Genomic DNA, 19,270 nt, shown 5'->3' on the forward strand with positions numbered 1-19,270 from the left:
GAGGGAACCAATATGAATTAATTCCTACATTTTCTTCTCTGTCACTGTTCCTCCCTCCTTCCCTCTATCCGACAGGTTGTTTGAAGATGCTGCCGTGAAACTCAATCTAAACGCTCTGGTCGGATTCCTCAATCAGTTGCGGAAAGCATCACAAGCCCCGCTCTTTGACTCCGCCACAGAGACCGTGGACTACTCACTTGCAATGCCAGGTAACCCCTCCGAACTCTTCCGGCCATCCCTGAGGCACCTGTGGAACTGGTTTTAATCCCCAGTGTCTGACAGTGGGGTGGGGTACCTGGGCAGGGGTGAAGATTGAAACAGTGGTCCTTCCAAACTCCCATGCAGTTGCCAGTCATAAAAAGACCTCCAGCTTGGTGTCTACCCATCTAGGTGGCACCTAGTGCGGTGACAGAGGGGATTCCTGACCAATTATGATGATCAGTCCCCGTCAATGATTCCCCAACAGACACCATCAGAGTAACCCCTGTGGTAAACCTTGCAAACCAGAGGTCTGAACTCCTCCTTGTTCCCTCATAAGTTCCCAAATTATTCATTACCAAATTTATTAAGTTTCCCTTAGATTGAATCAAAAGTGATTGCTGTTACCATCTACCCAGTGACACACTTGGTAAGCTTTGTTTTATATTCATTCAAGGGGTGTGGGCATCGCAGCCTGAGCAAGCATTTATTGCCCATCCCTCACTGCCCTTGAGAAGGTGGTGGTGAGCTGCCTTCTTGAACCTTTGCAGTCTTTGAGGTGTGACTGCCAAGGAGAGCGTTCCAGGACTTTGACCCAGTGATAGTGATATATTTCCAAGGCAGAATGGTGTGTGGCTTCATTGCAATCATTCTGATAATAGCACAGAGGAAGGCCATTCTGTCTGTCGGAGTGTTCCCAGGGGAACAATCCCATTAGTCCTTTACCCACTCTGCCTACTTCCCTGTACCCTTGCAACTTATTCTCTCTCACACATGCCCATCAACCCCTTTGATTCTTTTTGCCATTAACCTACACTGAGGGGCAATTTACAGTGGCCAGTTAACCACTTTATCTTGAGATGAGGGAGGAAACTGGAGCACCCAGGGGAAACCCATTGCGGTCACAGGGAGAACACGCAAACTCCACACAGACAGGGGCCAGGATTGAACCCGGATCTCTGGGGTTGCGAGACAGCGGTACTAAATCCTGTCCACACGGCTGTACACTTCATGTTCTCTCGGGCCAGCTAGGGATGGGGTAATAGATGTTTCCTGACCATGGCCAAGAACAAAGTAACATTGTCAGAAAGTACCCTGTGTGTCTCTTTTTACTCTCGCCTGAGTACCTTCTGTTTACCAGGTCGGACATCAGCCAGCAGGAACTGGTTCTTGTTGGCCTTGAGTTGAAAGAGTCTGCCCCCTTCTTTACAGGAGGTTTGGCTGTGGTTCAGTGGGCTCCTGCCCTTGAGTTGGGAGGTTGAGGGTTCCAGTCCCAAGTGAGAGACTTGAGCACAGAATCAAGATTGCAGTGCTGAGTGAGAGCTGCACGGTCACAGGTGCTGCCTCTTGGATGGCAGGGATGGAAGGTCCCATGGCAATAATCCACAGAAGGTGTCCCATGTGCCCTGATACCTGGATATCTGGTCATTAACATATGATCATCCGTGGGATCTTGCTATGCTGCCTTTGCTACATTACAGCAGCAAATAGATTTGATTGGGTGGAACGGCTGTGAAACGTGCTATATGAATGCAAAACATCCTCGATGCCTTGCCACTCCCAGGAGTGGACAGGCCCCTAGTGACACTAGTGGTACTAGTGGTGTTGGAGTAAGCACGGGGTCTGATCTGTGCCACTGGTTAATGGGCATTCGATCCACAGGAGAGGCCAGATCCACCCTAGACCGACGCAGCGCTCTGCACCTCTTCCGACTCGGTGACGTGATGCTGCGATCGTGCGAAGCAGGTCCCGTCCCCTCCTGCACCTGATGAAGACCTGGGGTGTGGTGGGCCCTCACTTGGCAGAGGTAAGCGTTCACGTTCTTTCACTGGACGGAGGCTTCCGGGGTCAAGGCAGGCATTTATAGCCTGCCCCCTAGCTACCCCAGAGATGTGCGGAGTCATCAGACTAATTCCTCGGATCGGGAGAGGTTGAGCAAGATCGGTGTAAGTTCCTTGGAGTTCAGAAGGACGAGAGGCAATACGAAATGATCTGAGGTCATAGTACACGAAACACCCACATTTAGTATGCAGGTGTGTAGCAGAACACAGAACAGTACAGCACAGGGACAGACCTTTCAGCCCACAATGTCTGTGCCGAACACGATGCCAAATTAAACGAATCCCTTCTGCCTGCACGTGATCCACATCCCTCCATTCCCTGAATATTGATGTGTCTGTCTAAAAAACCTCTTAAAGGCCACGATCGTATCTGCTTCCACCACCACCACCCTGGCATAGATGGGGTAGATGAGAATCTTTTTCCCATGGTACAGGCATCAAAACAAGGCAGATAGGTTTAAGGTGAGAGGAAGGAATTTTAAAGGGGATTTGAGGGCTATGTTTTTCAGTGGAGAGTGGTTGCTATCTGGAACTCACTGCCAGAGGAGATGTGGAATTGGATACAATCACTGTGTTTTAAGAGACATTTTGACAAAATAGGCAAGGCATAGAAGGATATGTTCCTAATGTGGGCAAAAGATAGGCATGGGACATGGTGCGAATGAAGGGCCTGTTTCTGTGCTGTACAACTCCATGACTGAGAGGCTGTTCCTCAGGCTGAGGAGTCTCCAACTTATGGGCCTTGGTCATTTTATTAAGGGTCAGTCACTTAAAATTAAGGTGAGAAGAACTTTCTACCGGTGTTGAGTATTCGGTATCCTCCTACCCTGAGATCAGTGGCTATACAGTCATTGCCTGAGATCAGTAGGTTTTTAGGCACTGAGGAGATTGAAAATACTGTAAATTCTCAGCAGGTAAGTCAGCATCTGTGGAGAAAGCAATAGAGTTAACACTTCAGCGTGATGACTTTTCAGTTCTGATGAAAGGTCATCGACCCGAACTGTTCGCTCAGTTTCTTTCTCAGCAGATGCTACTTGACCTGCTGAGTATTTCCAGCACCTTTTGTTTTATTTCAGGTTCCAGCATCTGCAGTATTTTGATTTTGGATCAAGGAATTTGGGGATTGGCAATGATCTTATTGGATAACATATTGGCCTCGGGATAGCTAGCCCAGTGACAAACTGCTAAGCCACAGTATCCATTTGTGGGGGTGTGAGTACTGCTGAAGTACCTTACATTCTCTCCTCATACCTGTTGCTCCTAAGATGTTGGTGGTGGCCACCCCGTCGAGTTACTGCAGATCACGTGTTGATGGAACTCCCACTGTGTGGTTTGGTAGGTTTTGACCCCGTGACAATCCTGACGTGCGTGACTCACTGGCGCAGCTGGTAGAGCCGCAGCCTCGCAGCTCCAGAGACGCAGGTTCAATCCTGACCTCCGGTGCTGTCTGTATGGAGTTTGCACGTTCTCCCTGTGACTGGGTGGGCTTCCCCCACAAGTAAAGATGTGCGGGTTGGGTCAATTGGCCCTAGTGTTTAGATAAGTGGTGGAATCTGGGGAGGGGTGGAGTTGATGGGAATGTGGGGGGGGGGAATGAAATAGGATGTGTAGATGGGTGCTTGATGGTTGGCATGGACTCGATGAGCCGAATGGCCTGTTTCCATGCTGTGTTACTTCATGATCTCTGATCTATGACATATTTCCAAGTCCTGGAGCCCATGATGGTGAGACCTGGAGGTGATGGTGTCCCCATGGTCCTTCTGCTCTCATCCAGCTGGGTGGGAGAGCTCGCGTGTTTGGCAGGTGCATGGTCTTGGTGTCTTGGTCCAGTGGGTTCAACACATACTGCTGTCCTGGTGCACTAGGGGCAGAAGTAGCGAGGAAGTACTGCAGCATTGGATATACTCAGCAGGTTAGGCAGCATCTGAGGAGGGAGGAAAAACAGCTTTATGTTTCAGGTTGATGACTTTTCATCAGGGGGATGTTGGGGGAGGTGGGCGGGCTGCTGCTGAAGCGGGTCATGTTGTCCTGAGTGGCAGCGAGCTTCTTGAGTATTATAACTGGGTCCATGCAGGTAAATAGGGAGTAGTGTTTCATCACACTGCTAACATGTGCCTTAAAGCTCAAGTCCTTTGATGCCTCTGAAGTATTCATCAGTCAGGAACGACCTTGAGTGCTGCAAGTAGAAGAACCTCCTTTAAAGTGCTTTAAGTATAATAGTGTGCTATTCTCATCAATGGGCTTTCCTCCTCATTTATGTTCACCAGCATCAATGCAAGTTAATCTTCCCTTTGCTCAGGCTGCCTGCCACAAGGAGAGGCATGTGTCCCAGAAGGCCGTCTCCTTCATCCATGACATCCTGACGGAAGTTCTCACAGACTGGAATGAATTGCCCCATTTCCACTTCAACGAGGCTCTGTTCCGGCCATTTGAGCACATCATGCAGCTGGAACTGTGCGATGAAGATGTGCAGGATCAGGTAAGATCAGCTGTAAGTGGCATCAGTAAGCCCCAGTCACATTCCCCTTTCTTCCGTTTCTTGCAGCTGTGATCCAGCCTTGCAGCTGCAATCTCAGCAGCCAGCTGCTGCACTCTTCCAGCCACTGGGGAGTGCACTTGCTTAAAGAATGGATGCTGCAATGATCGGGTATTACAGGGGTGGGGGGGGGGGCAGCAAGTCCTGGACATGCTGCTGAGGATCAGACCCTGCAGGAGGCATGTTCTCCATACAAGGAGGCTAGAGAGGACCCTTCAGGGCTACAGCCAGCCCTCCGGGAGATAGTTGTCGGGAATGTCTCTGAAAGGAATACAACACGAGTACAGTCTATGAATTCCTACACTTTGAGGAAGCCTGCAGTATAGCCAAATCCCTGTGCCCCTTCTGCCTGTCCCTGTGGGCTGAAGGAAAGGTACATGAAGTCTCCTCAACTAATTGGTAAATTAAATTGGTTCATTATTGTCACATGTGGAAAAAAACTGTGGAGTTTGGGTGACTTCCCTAATGCAGCATTGAGTATCAAACTGTGAGATGTGGCAGAGATCAGCTGGCAGCAACCTGGAGTGGTCCTGAGGCCACGAAGCTGAGAGTAACTGGGATCTTCACCTCCAGCAGTCTGGGCACATGTGTGAGGTTGCAGGAAGTCTCAGACCTCTGAGAGGAATAAGGATATAGTTTGAGTGTTGGCCCCTTAAATAGCACTGTTCCGGGGGAAACAGGGTTAGTAGAAGAGGGTTATCCTGTGAGTGAATGTTGTACTCCAGACCAATAAAATGGTGTGACATCATGTGGGTACGTTTTACAGTGGAAAAATTTTTTATGCTAATGAAGTCAGGAGTCAATTTCTCTCTGACACCTGTCAAGAGATCCAGAAATGGGCAAAGTTTTTGCCATTGAGTTAAGTCTGTTCTCAACTGTACAAATGTTTCTAGAGAACTTGTGCAAAGAGATTTCTCAGCCTTTGCCTCCTCCTGACACTCTGCTTCCTTCAGTGACTCTCTCCGTCTATTGCAAGGTTTCGCAGCTGCCGGTTCTTGGCCTCACAGCAGCCAGCCCTTAACATAACATATGCACAATATTCCAGCTGCAGTAATCCCCCTGAATGATATCCAGTCTGAAGCAATTAAATTGTGAGGGAAGTTTGTTTTGAAGGGAGATATGAGTGCAGGACATTAAGGGATAATTTTATCAACTATACATGAAAGAATTAAAGGCATAAGTAAAGAGAAATAAAAACAGAACATGCTGGAAACACTCAGCAGGTCAGATAGCATTTATGCAAAGGACCCTTCATTGCATAACCTTCAGTCTTCAACCTGAATGTGAAATGTTCCTCTTCCAACAGGTGCTTCCTGACCCACTGAGATTTCCCAGCATTTTCAGTTTTTATTTCAGATTTCCAACATTTGCAGTTATTTTTTGATTTTCATAAATAAAGGGAAGTTGTTTCCTTTGGTGGGACAGTGCATACAGAACAAGGTATAACTTTAAGATTAGAAGCAGGAGTTTTTCCAGAAAGAGGGCAGTGGAAATTTGAAATTCTTCCCCCTCCCCAAAGAACGGATGAAACTGGGGGAAGTCAACTTCAAAACTGCATCAAAAAAAATGCTGGAGGAACTCAGCAGGCCAGGCAGCATCTGTGGAGGGAAATGGACAGTCAATGTTTCTGCTCCAGGCTCTTCGTCTTCACTGATGAATGGTCTCAACCCAAATGTTGACTGTCCATTTCCCTCCACGGATGCTGCCTGACCCGTTGAGTTCCTCCAGCATTTTGTGTGTTGCTCCAGATTCCGGCAACTACAGTCTCTTCTGTCTCCTTAAAAATTGCATAACTGGTATTAATTAATTTTTGTGAGGGAGGGATAGCAGAGGTGGTGAAACCCAGGTGGGTAGACGGAGTGAAGGTATGGACTAACAGGTGGCGCGGAGGCGGTGAGGGAGGTTATGTTGGAGATGCTGTGAGGGAGGTGGGGAAGGGCCTGCTGTGAGCCAGTGTGATCAGGGTGTGCTGCCTTGCGCCGTTTAGGTGATCACATCGATCGGAGAGTTGGTGGAGGCCTGCTCCCCACAGATCCAGTCGGGCTGGCGGCCGCTCTTCAGTGCGTTGAAGACCGTACACAGCAAACAAGTCGGACGTGAAGGAGTATCTGATTGGTGATTATTCCATGGGTGAGTGAAGAATGAAACGAACACTCTCTCCATCCAGCAACCGGACAGCAGAACAACACTCAAATCTTACAAACTACTGGAGGAACTGTGCCCTTCACCGCTCCCCTAATGGTTTCCGTCATCACTTTCCTTAAGATTTCAGAGCAAACACACAAAACGTTGGAGGAACTCAGCAGGTCAGACAGCATCGATGGAGGAAGTGGACAGCTGACATTTGGGTCGAGACCCTTCATCCAGACAGTTGATGTTTCAGGTCGAGACCCTTCTTCAGTCTGAATGAAGGGCCTTGACTTGAAATGTGGAACGTCCGCTTCCCTCCACAGATGCTGTGTGACTGGTTGAGTTCCTCCAGTGGTTTGTGAGTTTGCTTCCAGAGTCCAGTATCTGCAGTCTCCTGTGTCATCAGATTCCAGCAATGGTAGCCCTTTGTGTTCCTGCTTCTCACCCTCCAGCAGCTGTCTCTGCCTTCACCCTCTCCAGCCCGCTCCTGGTTCCAGCTTCCTCCTCCTCTTTTTTTGTCTGCTTCCACCTATCATGTCTCCCAACTCCTCCCCTCCCCCTCCCCTACCTAAATTGGTAACTTGGTTATTATTGTCACACGTACTGAGATACAGTGAAAAACTTAGCATGCCATCCATACAGATCTTTTCATCACATCAGTGCATTGAGGTAGTACAAGGGAAAACAATAACAGAGTGCATAATAAAGTGTTGCAGTCACAGAGAAAGTGCAGTGCAGGCAGACAATAAGGTGCAAGGCCATGATGAAGTAGATTGAGAGATCAAGAGTCCATCCGTATCATACAAGGGGACTGTTCAATAGTCTTATAATAGCGGGATAGAAGCTGTCCTTGAGCCCGGTGGTGCGTGCTTTCGGTCTTCTGTATCTTCTGCCCGATGGGAAGGGGGGAGAAGGGAGAATGATCGAGATGGGTGGGGTCTTTGATTAAGTTGGCTGCTTTACCGAGGCAGCAAGAAGTGTAGACAGTCCATGGAGGGGAGGCTGGTTTCTGTGATGACCTGAGCTGTGTCCACAGTTCCTCGCTCGATCTGCCTGTCATGCTTCAACAACTCCTCTCCTCAGGTCCACCAGTTACCTCTGGTTTTAATGAGATTGCTTTGTTTTTATTTAAACTCACAAGAGTATAGGCTTAGTCCGCTCAACATCTCCTCACGGGACAAAGCGACCATCCCAAGAATTAATCTAGTCAAGCTTAGTGGCACTCCCTCTATCCCAAGTACATCCTTCCAAGGGCAGGGATATCAGGCCTGTACACAATATTCAAGGCGTGGTCTCAGGTGCTGTGGAAGTCCAGGAAAAATCTTTACTCCAGTACTCAAATCCTCTCTCAGTGAAGGCTGACGTACTGTTTGCCTTCCTAATTGTTTGCTGTACCTATGTTAACTGTCAGGTGATTCGAATTGCAGGAACGTCCAGGTCCCTCTGAACACCAACACCTGTCAATCTCAACATTTAAGAAATACAGGGGCTCCCCAGGTTATGAATTGCGTGAAATCTGACTTTACATGAATTCTTCCAGACATCTTTAAACCATTTTTCACTTTAATAATAATTGTTATTGGTTTATTATTGTCACTTTGTACCGAGGTACAGTGAAAAACTGTCTTGCATACCAATCGTACAGGTCAATTACACAGTGCAGTTACATTGAGTTAGTACAGAGTGCATTGATGTAGTACAGGTAAAAACAATAACAGTACAGAGTAAAGTGTCACAGCTACAGAGAAAGTGCAGTGCAATAAGGTGCAAGGTCACAACAAGGTAGATCGTGAGGTCATAGTCCATCTCATCGTATAAGGGAACCGTTCAATAGTCTTATCGCAGTGGGGTAGAAGCTGTCCTTAAGCCTGGTGGTACGTGCCCTCAGGCTCCTGTGCCTTCTGCCTGGTGGAAGAGGAGAGAAGAGAGAATGACCTGGGTGGGTGGGGTCTTTGATTATGCTGGCTGCTTCACTGAGACAGCGAGAGGTAAAGACAAGAGTCCAAGGAGGGGAGGCTGGTTTCCGTGATGCACTGGGCTGTGTCCACAACTCTCTGCAGTTTCTTGCGGTCCTGGCAGAGCAGTAATAATAAAATGTTTCATGGTATTCATTAATGACTGGATACTGTACATTTGCCATCAGTTATTTATGGGTAGTGTTAGGGTGAATATTCAATGAAATGAAAGAATTATAGCAAGTGTATGTAGAGCGATAAGATTATGGGTAGCTATCGAAATGGACCTTTCAGATTTATGAAGACATCAGCTTACAGACAGCAACAGAGCCCTTACATACCCCAAACCTGTACTCTGCTTTTCTATTTTTACCAAAGTGCGTGACCTCGATTTTTTCCCACATCTGAGAATCCTTTCTGATTCGCCTAGCTGTTGGAGTTGGGGGCTGGTCGATTGCAGGTTACCCATAGCTAAATAACATTGGGTGTTACTTTGTCTCTTGGCAGGGAAATCCCAGGCTCCGGTCTTCGATGTCTTTGAAGCGTTCCTCAATACGGATAACATTCAAGTCTTGCTAATGCAGCCACTGACTACATAATGTGCCTTATGAAGTTTGTCAAGGGTTGGGTAAGCTTGTTGTTAATAGAAGATTAAAATCTTGTTAAAGTTAAGTTCCTTGGAGAGAGCCCTTGATTGGGTGAGTCGCAGAGCCACATGACCAGGTTCAGCCATTGCTGTGTTAGCTCCTGCCATACTGAGGTGTCAGAGGCTGGGTGCTACACTTGGCCTCAAGTCCCTTGAGCGAAGAATGGCCAGTGGTGCTTTATCACAACCATCTCCACCTGGTGACAAATGTGGACTCACAATGTCCAAGTTATACTCTTATTGTAGGACCTGACCTCCATCTACTGTGCATTGTAGCAAAAAGTAGTCAGCATTGACAATTCACTGCATTAAATATCTCCCAGAGAGGGGAGGAGTGTTAGATAAAAAGCAGTGAAAGAAAGCTACTAATCCTGCTCGTTCATAGGACCATAGGAATGGGAGGAGATTGTTCAGCCCCTCGAGCATGTTGCAGCATTTTATGAGCTTGTGTCTGATTGCCATCCCTACCTCAAGTCAATAGACAATAGACAATAGGAGCAGAAGTAGACCATTCGGCCCTTCGAGTCTGCACCGCCATTTTGAGATCATGGCTGATCCTCAACAATCAATATCCTGTTCCTGCCTTGTCCCCCATATCCCTTGATTCCCCTATCTATAAGAAACCTATCTATCTCCTTCTTGAAAGTGCCCAGAGAATTGGCCTCCACTGCCCTCTGAGGCAGTGCATTCCACAAATTCACAACCCTCTGGCAGAAGAAGTTTTTCCTCACCTCTGTCCTAAATGGCCTAGCCCTTATTCTTAAATCATGTCCCCTGGTCCTGGACTTACCCAACATCTGAAACATATTTCCTGTCTCTATCTTGTCCAATCCCTTAAATAATCCTGTATGTTTCAATCAGATCCCCTCTCAATCTTCTCAATTCCATCGTGTACAATCCCAGTCTCTCCAACCTCTCAGCATAAGACAGTCCCGACATCCCCGGAATTAACCTTGTAAACCTACGCTGCACGCCCTCTATAGCCAGGATATCCTTCCCTTAACCCTGGAGACCAAAAACTGTACACAGTACTCCAGGAGTGGTCTCACCAGGGCCCTGTACAAATGCAAAAGAATCTCTTTACTTTTGTACTCAATTCCTCTTGTAATACAGGCCAACATTCCATTAGCCTTCATCACTGCCTGCTGCACTTGCTCATTCACCTTCAGTGACTGATGACAAGGACTCCTAGATCCCTTTGTATTTCCCCCTTACCTAACTCCACACCATTCAGATAATAATCTGCCTTCCTGTTCCTGATCCCAAAGTGGATAACCTCACACTTATCCATATTAAACTTCATCTGCCAAGTATCTGCCCACTTACCCACCTATCCAAATCACCTTGAATTCTCCTAACTTCCTCTACACATGTCGCACTGCCACCCAACTTTGTATCATCAGCAAACTTGCTAATGTTGTTCACAATGCCTTCATCTAAATCATCAACATAGATCGTAACAGCTGCAGTCCCAGCACCGAGCCCTGTGGCACCCCACTAGTCACGGCCTGCCATTCTGAGAAACATCCATTCACCCCTACCCTTTGTTTCCTATCCACCAACCAGTTTTCTATCCATGTTAATACTCGCCCCCCAATTCATGAGCCCTAATTCTTACCCACCAATCTCCTGTGCAGCACTTTATCAAATGCCTTCTGAAAGTCGAGGTATACAACATCCACTGAATCTCCCTCGTCTATTTTCCTGGTTACATCCTCAAAAAACTCCAGTAGATTAGTCAAGCATGATTTGCCTTGGTAAATCCATGTTGACTCGACCCAATCCTATCTTTGCTATCCAAATATGCCGCTAATTCATCCTTAATAATGGACTCTAGCATCTTCCCCACCAGAGATGTTAGGCTAGCTGGACGATAGTTCCCCGTTTTCTCCATCCCTCCTTCTTAAAAAGTGGGATAACATTAGCCATTCTCCAATCCTCAGGAACTGACCCCGAATCTAAGGAACATGGAAAATGATCACCAATGCATCCACAATTTCTAGAGCCACCTCCTTTAGTACCCTGGGATGCAGACCATCTGGACCTGGGGATTTGTCAGTCTTCAGCCCCATTAGTCTACCCATCACCATTTCTTTCCTAATGTCAATCCACTTCAGTTCCTCTGTCACCCTCTGCCTTTCGTCCATCCTTACCTCTGGGAGATTTCTTACGTCTTCCCTCGTGAAGACAGATCCAAAGTACTAATTAAATTCGACTGCCATCTCCCTGTTTCCCGTAATAATTTCACCCAATTCGGTCTTCAAGGGCCCAACATTGTTCCTAACTAACTTCTTTCCCTTCACATACCTAAAAAAGCTTTTGCTATCCTCCTTAATATTCCTGGCTAGCTTGCCTTCGTACCTCATTTTTTCCTCCGAATTACCTTTTTAGTTAAATTCTGCTGCACCTTAAAAATTTCCCAGTCTTCTATCTTCCCACTCAGCTTGGCTCTGCCATACTTCTTACTTTTTAACACAATGCTACCTCTGATACAGTCAACAGATTTATCTGCATCTCCTTTTACACCCCAGCTAGTAAAGAATCCAAAAGCCAAGCTTGGATCCATTGCTTCCTGTAGGAAAATATGTTTCCCAATCTGTCGCCCAAATGTTAAATGTCAGGAGCTCCTGTCCTAGACTCTTCCACCACCAGAAAATGTATTTCTCCCTATCTTCCCGACGAATTCCTAAGAAAGTCCCACAATGAATCACCCCTTAAAATTACATGAACAGAGTTGTTGTTGTACAACAGCAGTCGGACTCTGGGCTGTTTACACAGTCAGTAGTCATTGGCAAAAGCCAGTAATTAAAATATCAGCACCCTGACTGCTCACCGTGGACAGAAAGATGTTTGACTTGGGATGGGCCAGATGCAATAATATGGGAACGACCAAGTAGTGACTTTTTTTTGTAAGATTGTGAATTACTAAAGTTAATTTTATCTTCTGTTCGAAGGTGGTGAGGATTGTAAAGAAATAGGGAATTGCTTCCCGGGATCAGGATCCAGTTCCTCTGATCTGTGCCTTCCCGCCCTGGATTACCTCAGGAAGTGCTCGCAGGTAAAGGGCCTTCCTAGATATTTCCTATGAAGCCAGTCCCTATGCATCACGTTTTTTGCTTAAATAATGCCCCGAAATTCCCTGGTGCCTGCTTTGTAAGTGGTATATCTCGCAATGACAGGGCAAAGCACATGATGAGCAGGGAGAGGAGTGGGGTCGAGGATTTTCCAAGCTGATTCCCACACTTGGGGCCAGTGGTGGGCCAGCAAATAAATCCTTCGTGTGGCTCTCCCTCGCAAGTTCTGCAGTCTCCTCCTGCCTTCTCAATGCCAAACTTTCCCCTCAGTTCTCTTCAGACTCTGAGCCTGTGTTGGTACTTTACTCTCTCTTGCACTTGGCCACTCTCCGACACTTGGCTCTGTGTCTTGCTCTATCCCGGGTTCCGCAGAAATGGCCTGGAAATCCAGTCAGGCAATTGGGAATAGGCAATAAGTGGGGGCTCGGGTTTCCTCCCACAGCCCAAGGACATTAAGGTTAATTGGCTGCTGTAAACGGCACCTAGCATGTAGGTGAATGGTAGAATCTCGGAGTTGATGGGAATGTGGGGAGAGTAAATGATAGAATTGGCGGGATTAGTGTAAGATGTGTGGTTTATGGTTAGCATAGACTCAGTGGCCAAGGGGGTTATTTCATCCTATGTGACACTTTAAATGCTGGCATTGTCAGGGACAACCATGCCATGGCTATGGCTCAGCAGACTGAACCCCTTGACTCTGATTCAGAAGTTTATGGGTTCCAGTCTGACTCCAGCGGCTTCCGCAGAAACATGAAGGCTGCCCAGCTGGTGGTGACTTGCAGATGAGACATTAAACTGAACCCACATGCGTTGTGCCAGGAGGGCTTCGAAGATCCCATGTCACTCTTGTGAAGAAGAGCAGGCCAGTTAATGCCCATTGCCCTGGACAATATTTATCTTTCACTAAACATTACTAAAACAGCTCTGGTTACTAATGCACTGCTGTGTACAAATTACAGCTGCAACAATCCCAATTTACCACAGGGACCTCCATTCCACAGCAGTTTCATTACCCGGATGCTGTGAAAATGTAAATGCAGTTGTCCTTCTGACAAGTTGGAAGATTCATCCCATTCCGAGGGTTGAGCACAAGATCGAGGCTTAAGTGCTAGTGGAGTAAGGGGGGAAGTTTTGGAACGTGGGGGAGGGCAGGAGTCATTGAAGGGATGATTAGTCTATATAATCTATATTTTTGTTTGTGATGTATATAAATGACTTGGATGAAAATATAGATGAGTGGGTTAGTACGTTCATAGAATCATAGAACAGTACAGCACAATACAGGCCCTCCGGCCCACAATGTTGTGCCAACCTTTAAACCTCGCCTAAGACTATCTAACCCCTTCCTCCCACATATCCCTCTATTTTAAACTCCTCCATATGCTTATCTAGCAATCTCTTGAATTTGACCAATGTACCTGCCTCCACCACCGCCCCAGGCAGCGCATTCCATGCCCCAACCACTCTCTGGGTAAAAAACCTTCCTCTGCTATCTCCCTTGGACTTCCCACCCATTACTTTAAAGCCACGCCCTCTTGTATTGAGCTTTGGTGCCCTGGGAAAGAGGTGCTGGTTGTCCACTCTCTCGATTCCTCTTAATACTTTGTACACCTCTATCATGTCTCCTCTCATCCTCCTTCTCTCCAAGGAGTAAAGCCCTAGCTCCCTTAGTCTCTCCTTGTAATGCATACTCCCCAAACCAGGCAGCATCCTGGTAAATCTCCTCTGCACCCCTTCCAATGCTTCCAGATCCTTCCTATAATGAGGCGACCAGAACTGGACACAGTACTCTTAAGTGTGAAGGTGACACAAAGATTGTGGACAGTCTAGAGGGCTGCCAAGGGATAGATCAGTTACAGATATGGGCAGAGAACTGGCAGATGGAGTTTAAGGTGTTGTAGAGTGTGAGGTCTAATGTAAGGTTAACTTATATACAGTTAACGGCAGGACCCTTAACAGCATTGATGCATAGAGGGATCTTGGGGTCCAAGTCCATAGCTCACTGAAAGTGGCCACGCAAGTAGATAGGGTGGTAAAGAAGGCATATGGCGTGCTTGCCTTCATTGGTCAGGGCATTGAGTATAAGAGTCAGGAAGTCATGTTGTAGCAGAGAGTGGTGGGTGCCTGGGATGGGCTGCTGGGAGAAATGGTGGAAGCAGATATGACAGTAGTGTTTAAGAGGCTGTCAGACACCTAGATATGCAGGGAACGGAGTAATATGGATCATGTAGAGGCAGAAGAGATTTAGTTTAATTCGGCATTGTGTTCGGCGCAGATATTGTGTGCTGAAGGGCCTGCTCCTGTGCTGTACCATTCTTTGTTCTGTATAGCTGGATTTAAAGACCCCAAGGCATTACTCAAAGAGTACATTATCCTGATAGATTAGTTCACTGCTTGTTTTGGGAGCTTGCAATCAAATTGGCTGCTGGTTTTTACATCACTTAACTGTGTTGAGATATCCCAAGGACTTGAACATCACTGCATGATGTTACTTCCTGAGACCTTGTCTTTGGAATTTTAGAAGGGGTGTCTCATTAGCCAAGGGACAAATCGTGGTCAATGGAGGAAGCTGGGCTGTTTGTGCTGCAATTAAAGGGTACCTTTGAACAGAGTCGTCACCTGCTGTCCTGGGAACCAGGCAGGATGAGCAGCCAGCGAACTTTATCCTGGAGATAATGTTACCTGCAAGATAAACAAAAAACAGTCACAGCAAAATACAAACAAGAGTCCATTCAGCCCCTCAATCCTGTTCTATCACTCATGGTTATTCTACACTCCAACTCCATTTACTTGCCTAATTTCCTTTCTCTCGGAGACGCAAGAGGCTGCAAATGCTGGAATCTGGAGCAACAAACAATCTGTGGAGGAACTCAGCGGGTCGAGCAGCATCTGTGGGAGGAAAGGAATTGTCGACGTCTCTGGTCAAAGTCAGAACCCGAAACGTCGACAATTCCATTCCACCCAAAGATGCTGCTCGACCTGCTGAGTTCCTCAGTAGATTGTTTGTAGCTCCCTTCTTCTTACTGCCTGATCTACAGATATCGAGTACCGTGTCATGGTGGTTATGTTACCTTTACATCCAGCTGACATGGCTTCAGTTTAATGCTCCCTCCGAAAAGCAGCACTGCCAACAGCTCAGCACTCCTTCAGCCTAGATGTTTGTACTTAGATCTCAGGAGTGGGAATAGTAATCCAGACTTCTGGGCTAATGATTCAATAATAGGGATTCAAACCCCATCATAAACAGCTGGGAAATTCAATCTGGAATTATAACAGTGTCCACAAAACTATTAGATGGTTATAAAAATTTGTTTCATTAATGTCCTTCAGGGAGGAAGTCTAGACTCTCTGCCTTATATGTGACACCAGACTCACAGCAATGGGGGTGACCCTTCATTGTCTTATGAGATGACCCAGAAATCTACTCATCTCAGTGGAAGTTGGGGATGGGCAATAAATGCTGCTCTTGCCAGCAGCAACCCACATCCAGGGAAAGGAAAACCCAATGAAAACCTATTAATTGTAGTTCTGGAATGTTTCAGTTGATCTTTGACTGATGCCTGTTATGAATCTGGTTGCTTTGTTCACTCTGCCTAGTTACTTGCCAAGATCTACAAGATGCCTTCGAAACCCATTTTCCACGGGGCTCAGTTCACCAGCTTCCCCTTCAAAGGTCTGGAGAGGTCAATCAACAGCGAGGATGGAATCGAGACCGCCCTCAATGAGTTTGATGATGACACAGGTGGGAAGTCCAACTTTCATTTCAGAAGTGACTGGCATTTGAAAAGGTGCCGGATTGCCAACTGGTTCTGGTTGATCGAGTCGTGGAATCAAACAGAATGGAAACTGGCCTTTCGGCCCACTGAATCTATGCTGATCATCAAGCACCTGTTTATAGTAATCCCATATTATTCTCCCCACATTCCCAATGACTCCCCCCGGATTCTACCACTCACCTACACATCAGGGGCAATATACAGTGGCCAATTAACCTACCGACCCCCACGTCTTTAGGATGTGTGGGTAAACCAGAACCCACAGAGGAAACCCATGTGGTTACAGGGAGATTATGCAAACTCCGCACAGACAGAGGTTGGGATTGAACCCGGGTCACTGGAGCTGTGCGACTGTGCCGAACCTAACAGAAGGAGGGACCTATAATGTGTGCCCTTTGCCCTTTCAAAGAGCTGCTGGTGTGTTTTATTGATAGAAATCTGGTTAACTCTGGCTGAAAGTTAACTGAAAAGATTGTACGTTTTACCACCTCGCCCTATGAGGAGTGATTAGCCAGACCGGACCTATGCTCCTCCAGTTTAGAAGACTTTGAGTTAACCCCACTGAAATGTACAAAAACTTACAGTTTTTGACAGGGTAGATGCAGGGATGGTGTTTCAACAACTTAGGGTGTCTAGAGAAGGGGTCACAGTCTCAATATAAGGGGCAAAAATGAGAAGAAATTTCTTCACCCGGCAAGTGGGAATTCTCTACCTGTGGAGACTCAGTCACTGAGTATACTCAAGACAAGGATGGATGGATGTTTAAACATGCGGGAAATCAAGGGATACTTGGTGGTGCAGGAAAGTGGTGCTGAGGTAATAGATCAGTTGTGATCCAATTGAATGGGAGAGCAGACATACAGGGCTGAATGATCTCTTTCTGATTCTATTTCATGTGTTCTCAAGAAACTACTCGTGTACTTTTTGCCTTGGGTCTAATGGTAACAGAGGATGCCTCAGGCCATTGCCTGTGTAGGCTTTTGAAAGTCTCATATGAGTGCCACTCCCCTTCACTTCTTCCATTGCAAATGTTACCCTTTTCCACTATTTATCCGGTTCTCTACCAAAAGTTAAAGTTGAATCCTCTCCACCTGCCTTTTAGATGATCTGTTCCTGATCACAGAAATTCCTTGTGAAGGATGGTACTGGCCAATATCTGTCCCTCAACATTAAGTACAATATTTTGGTTGTTATCATACTGCTGTTTGTGGGAGCTTGCTGTGAGCAAATTGGCTGCTCCATATCCAACATTATAACAGTGACTGCACTTCAGAAGTATTCAATTACCTGTGAATTATACAGGGTCTAGAACATCCTGAGGCAGTGAAAAGTGCTTGTTATGACTTTTATGGGCATTGCTGGCAAGGCCAGCATTTATTGCTCATCCCGAATTGACCTTGAGGAGGTGGTGGTGAGCCTCCTTCTTGAACAACTGTAGTCCTTCTGGTGAAGGTTCTCCCACAGTGCTGGAGGATAGAGTTCCAGGATTTAGACCAGTGACGATGAGGGAAGAGCCATTTATTTCAAAGTCGGGATGGTGAGTAATATGGAGGGGAACCTGCAGGCGGCGGTGTTCCCATGTACCTGTAGCCATTGTCCTTCTTGGTGGTAGAGGTTATGGGTTTGGGAGGTACTGTTGAAGTAGCCTGGTTCAGTAACTGCAGTGCATTTTGTAGGTGGTGCACTCTGGCCCAGTGGCAGAGGGCTTACAGTGGTTAATGAGATGCTAGTCAAGTGGGCTGCTTTGTCCAGAGTATTATTGAGCTGCTCAAATATTATTAGAGCTAAATATTATTATCAAGGCAAGTGATGTACCTCGTAGATAATGGAACAACTTCTATATGTCAGGAGGTGAGTCACTTGGGTATAGGAAGGACGTCATTAAGCTGGAAAGGGTGCAGGAAAGATTCATAAGGATGTTATCTGAACTGGAGAACTTCAGCTATAAGGAGAGACTAGATAGGCTGGGACTTTTTTCCCTGGAGCATAGGAGACTGAAGCATGATATTATAGAGGTGTAATCATGAGGGAAATAGATAGGGTGAATGCACTCAGTCTTTTTCCCAGGGTTGGGGAATCAAGAACTAGAGGGCATGGGTTTAAGGTGAAAGGGGAAAGGTTTAGAAGGGAACTGAGGGGCAAGTTTTTCACACAGAGGATGATGGGTATATGGAACGAGCTGCCAGAGGAAGTGTAGAGGCGGGTGCAGTTACAATGTTTAAAAGACATTTAGACAGATACAGTGATAGGAAAGGTTTAGAGGGAAATGGGCCAAATGCGGGCAAGTGAGACTAGCTCAAGTAGACAACTTGGTTGGCATGGATGAGTTGGGCTGAAAGGCCTGTTTCTGCGCTGTATAACTCTATGACTTGCCACAGGAAACCCAGTCTCTGACTAGCTCTTGTAGCTAGAGTTTTTGTGTGTTTGATCCAAATGAGTTTCTAGTCAACAGGGACTTCCAGATAATTGAAATGAGGGTCTTAGCAATGACAATGCTATTGAAGGCTACAAAATTCCAAATCTTTTTCCTATTTAACTTTGTAAAGTGTATTTCACAATACCTTTAATTGCCCCAATACCCCCAATCGAAACAGTGAAAATCACCCAAATCTTGGTTCCGTTGTGAGTGTGGCACAATGTGGTGGAAGGACAGTGGTTTGAGAGGCGAATCATTTAGTTAACTGGTCACCAACAATAAAGAATCCATGTCAAAGTGATCGAAAGGCTTTCTAATATTCAGTGTTGCAAAGTTGAATCTCTTTTCCTGAGATGTGTGATTTGATTGGTGTGAAGCATTCCCTTCCAATGGGAGTAATTGTTGGTGTTCTCTTTAGGTTTGATTCAAGTCTGGATCCTGCTACTGGAACAGCTCACCACTGCTGTCTCCAACTGCCCTCGCCAACATCAGGCTCCCACCTTGGACCTCCTGTTCGAGCTGCTGCGAGAGGTTACCAAAGTACCAGGTAAATGGAAGCGTACTGACCCACTGCCCCACCCCTCCCTCTCTCCCATCTACCTTTCCCTCTTTCCCTCCACCAACCCTCTCCATCCCTTCAGCTTTTCCCTCCCTTCACTTGCACCCCTCTCTCCCATCTTCCCCCTCTTCCTCTATTT

The 19,270-nt window shown here is 46.6% G+C and overlaps 1 protein-coding gene across 1 annotated transcript in view; it reads left to right on the forward strand.

Annotated features, from left to right (window-relative positions):
• Positions 1-19,270, forward strand: part of arfgef3 (ARFGEF family member 3) — a 107,236-nt gene that overhangs the window by 67,839 nt on the left and 20,127 nt on the right. The window contains 12 exon segments of the mRNA XM_052011274.1: positions 76-209; positions 1,861-1,929; positions 1,932-2,005; positions 4,339-4,518; positions 6,563-6,655; positions 6,657-6,705; positions 9,168-9,230; positions 9,233-9,288; positions 9,634-9,640; positions 12,261-12,364; positions 15,978-16,122; positions 18,991-19,119. Of these exon segments, the coding sequence (XP_051867234.1) occupies positions 76-209; positions 1,861-1,929; positions 1,932-2,005; positions 4,339-4,518; positions 6,563-6,655; positions 6,657-6,705; positions 9,168-9,230; positions 9,233-9,288; positions 9,634-9,640; positions 12,261-12,364; positions 15,978-16,122; positions 18,991-19,119 (1,103 nt within the window).

Source organism: Pristis pectinata, chromosome 3 (genome assembly GCF_009764475.1).
Source record: "Pristis pectinata isolate sPriPec2 chromosome 3, sPriPec2.1.pri, whole genome shotgun sequence".
NCBI classification, from domain to species: Eukaryota; Metazoa; Chordata; class Chondrichthyes; order Rhinopristiformes; family Pristidae; genus Pristis; species Pristis pectinata.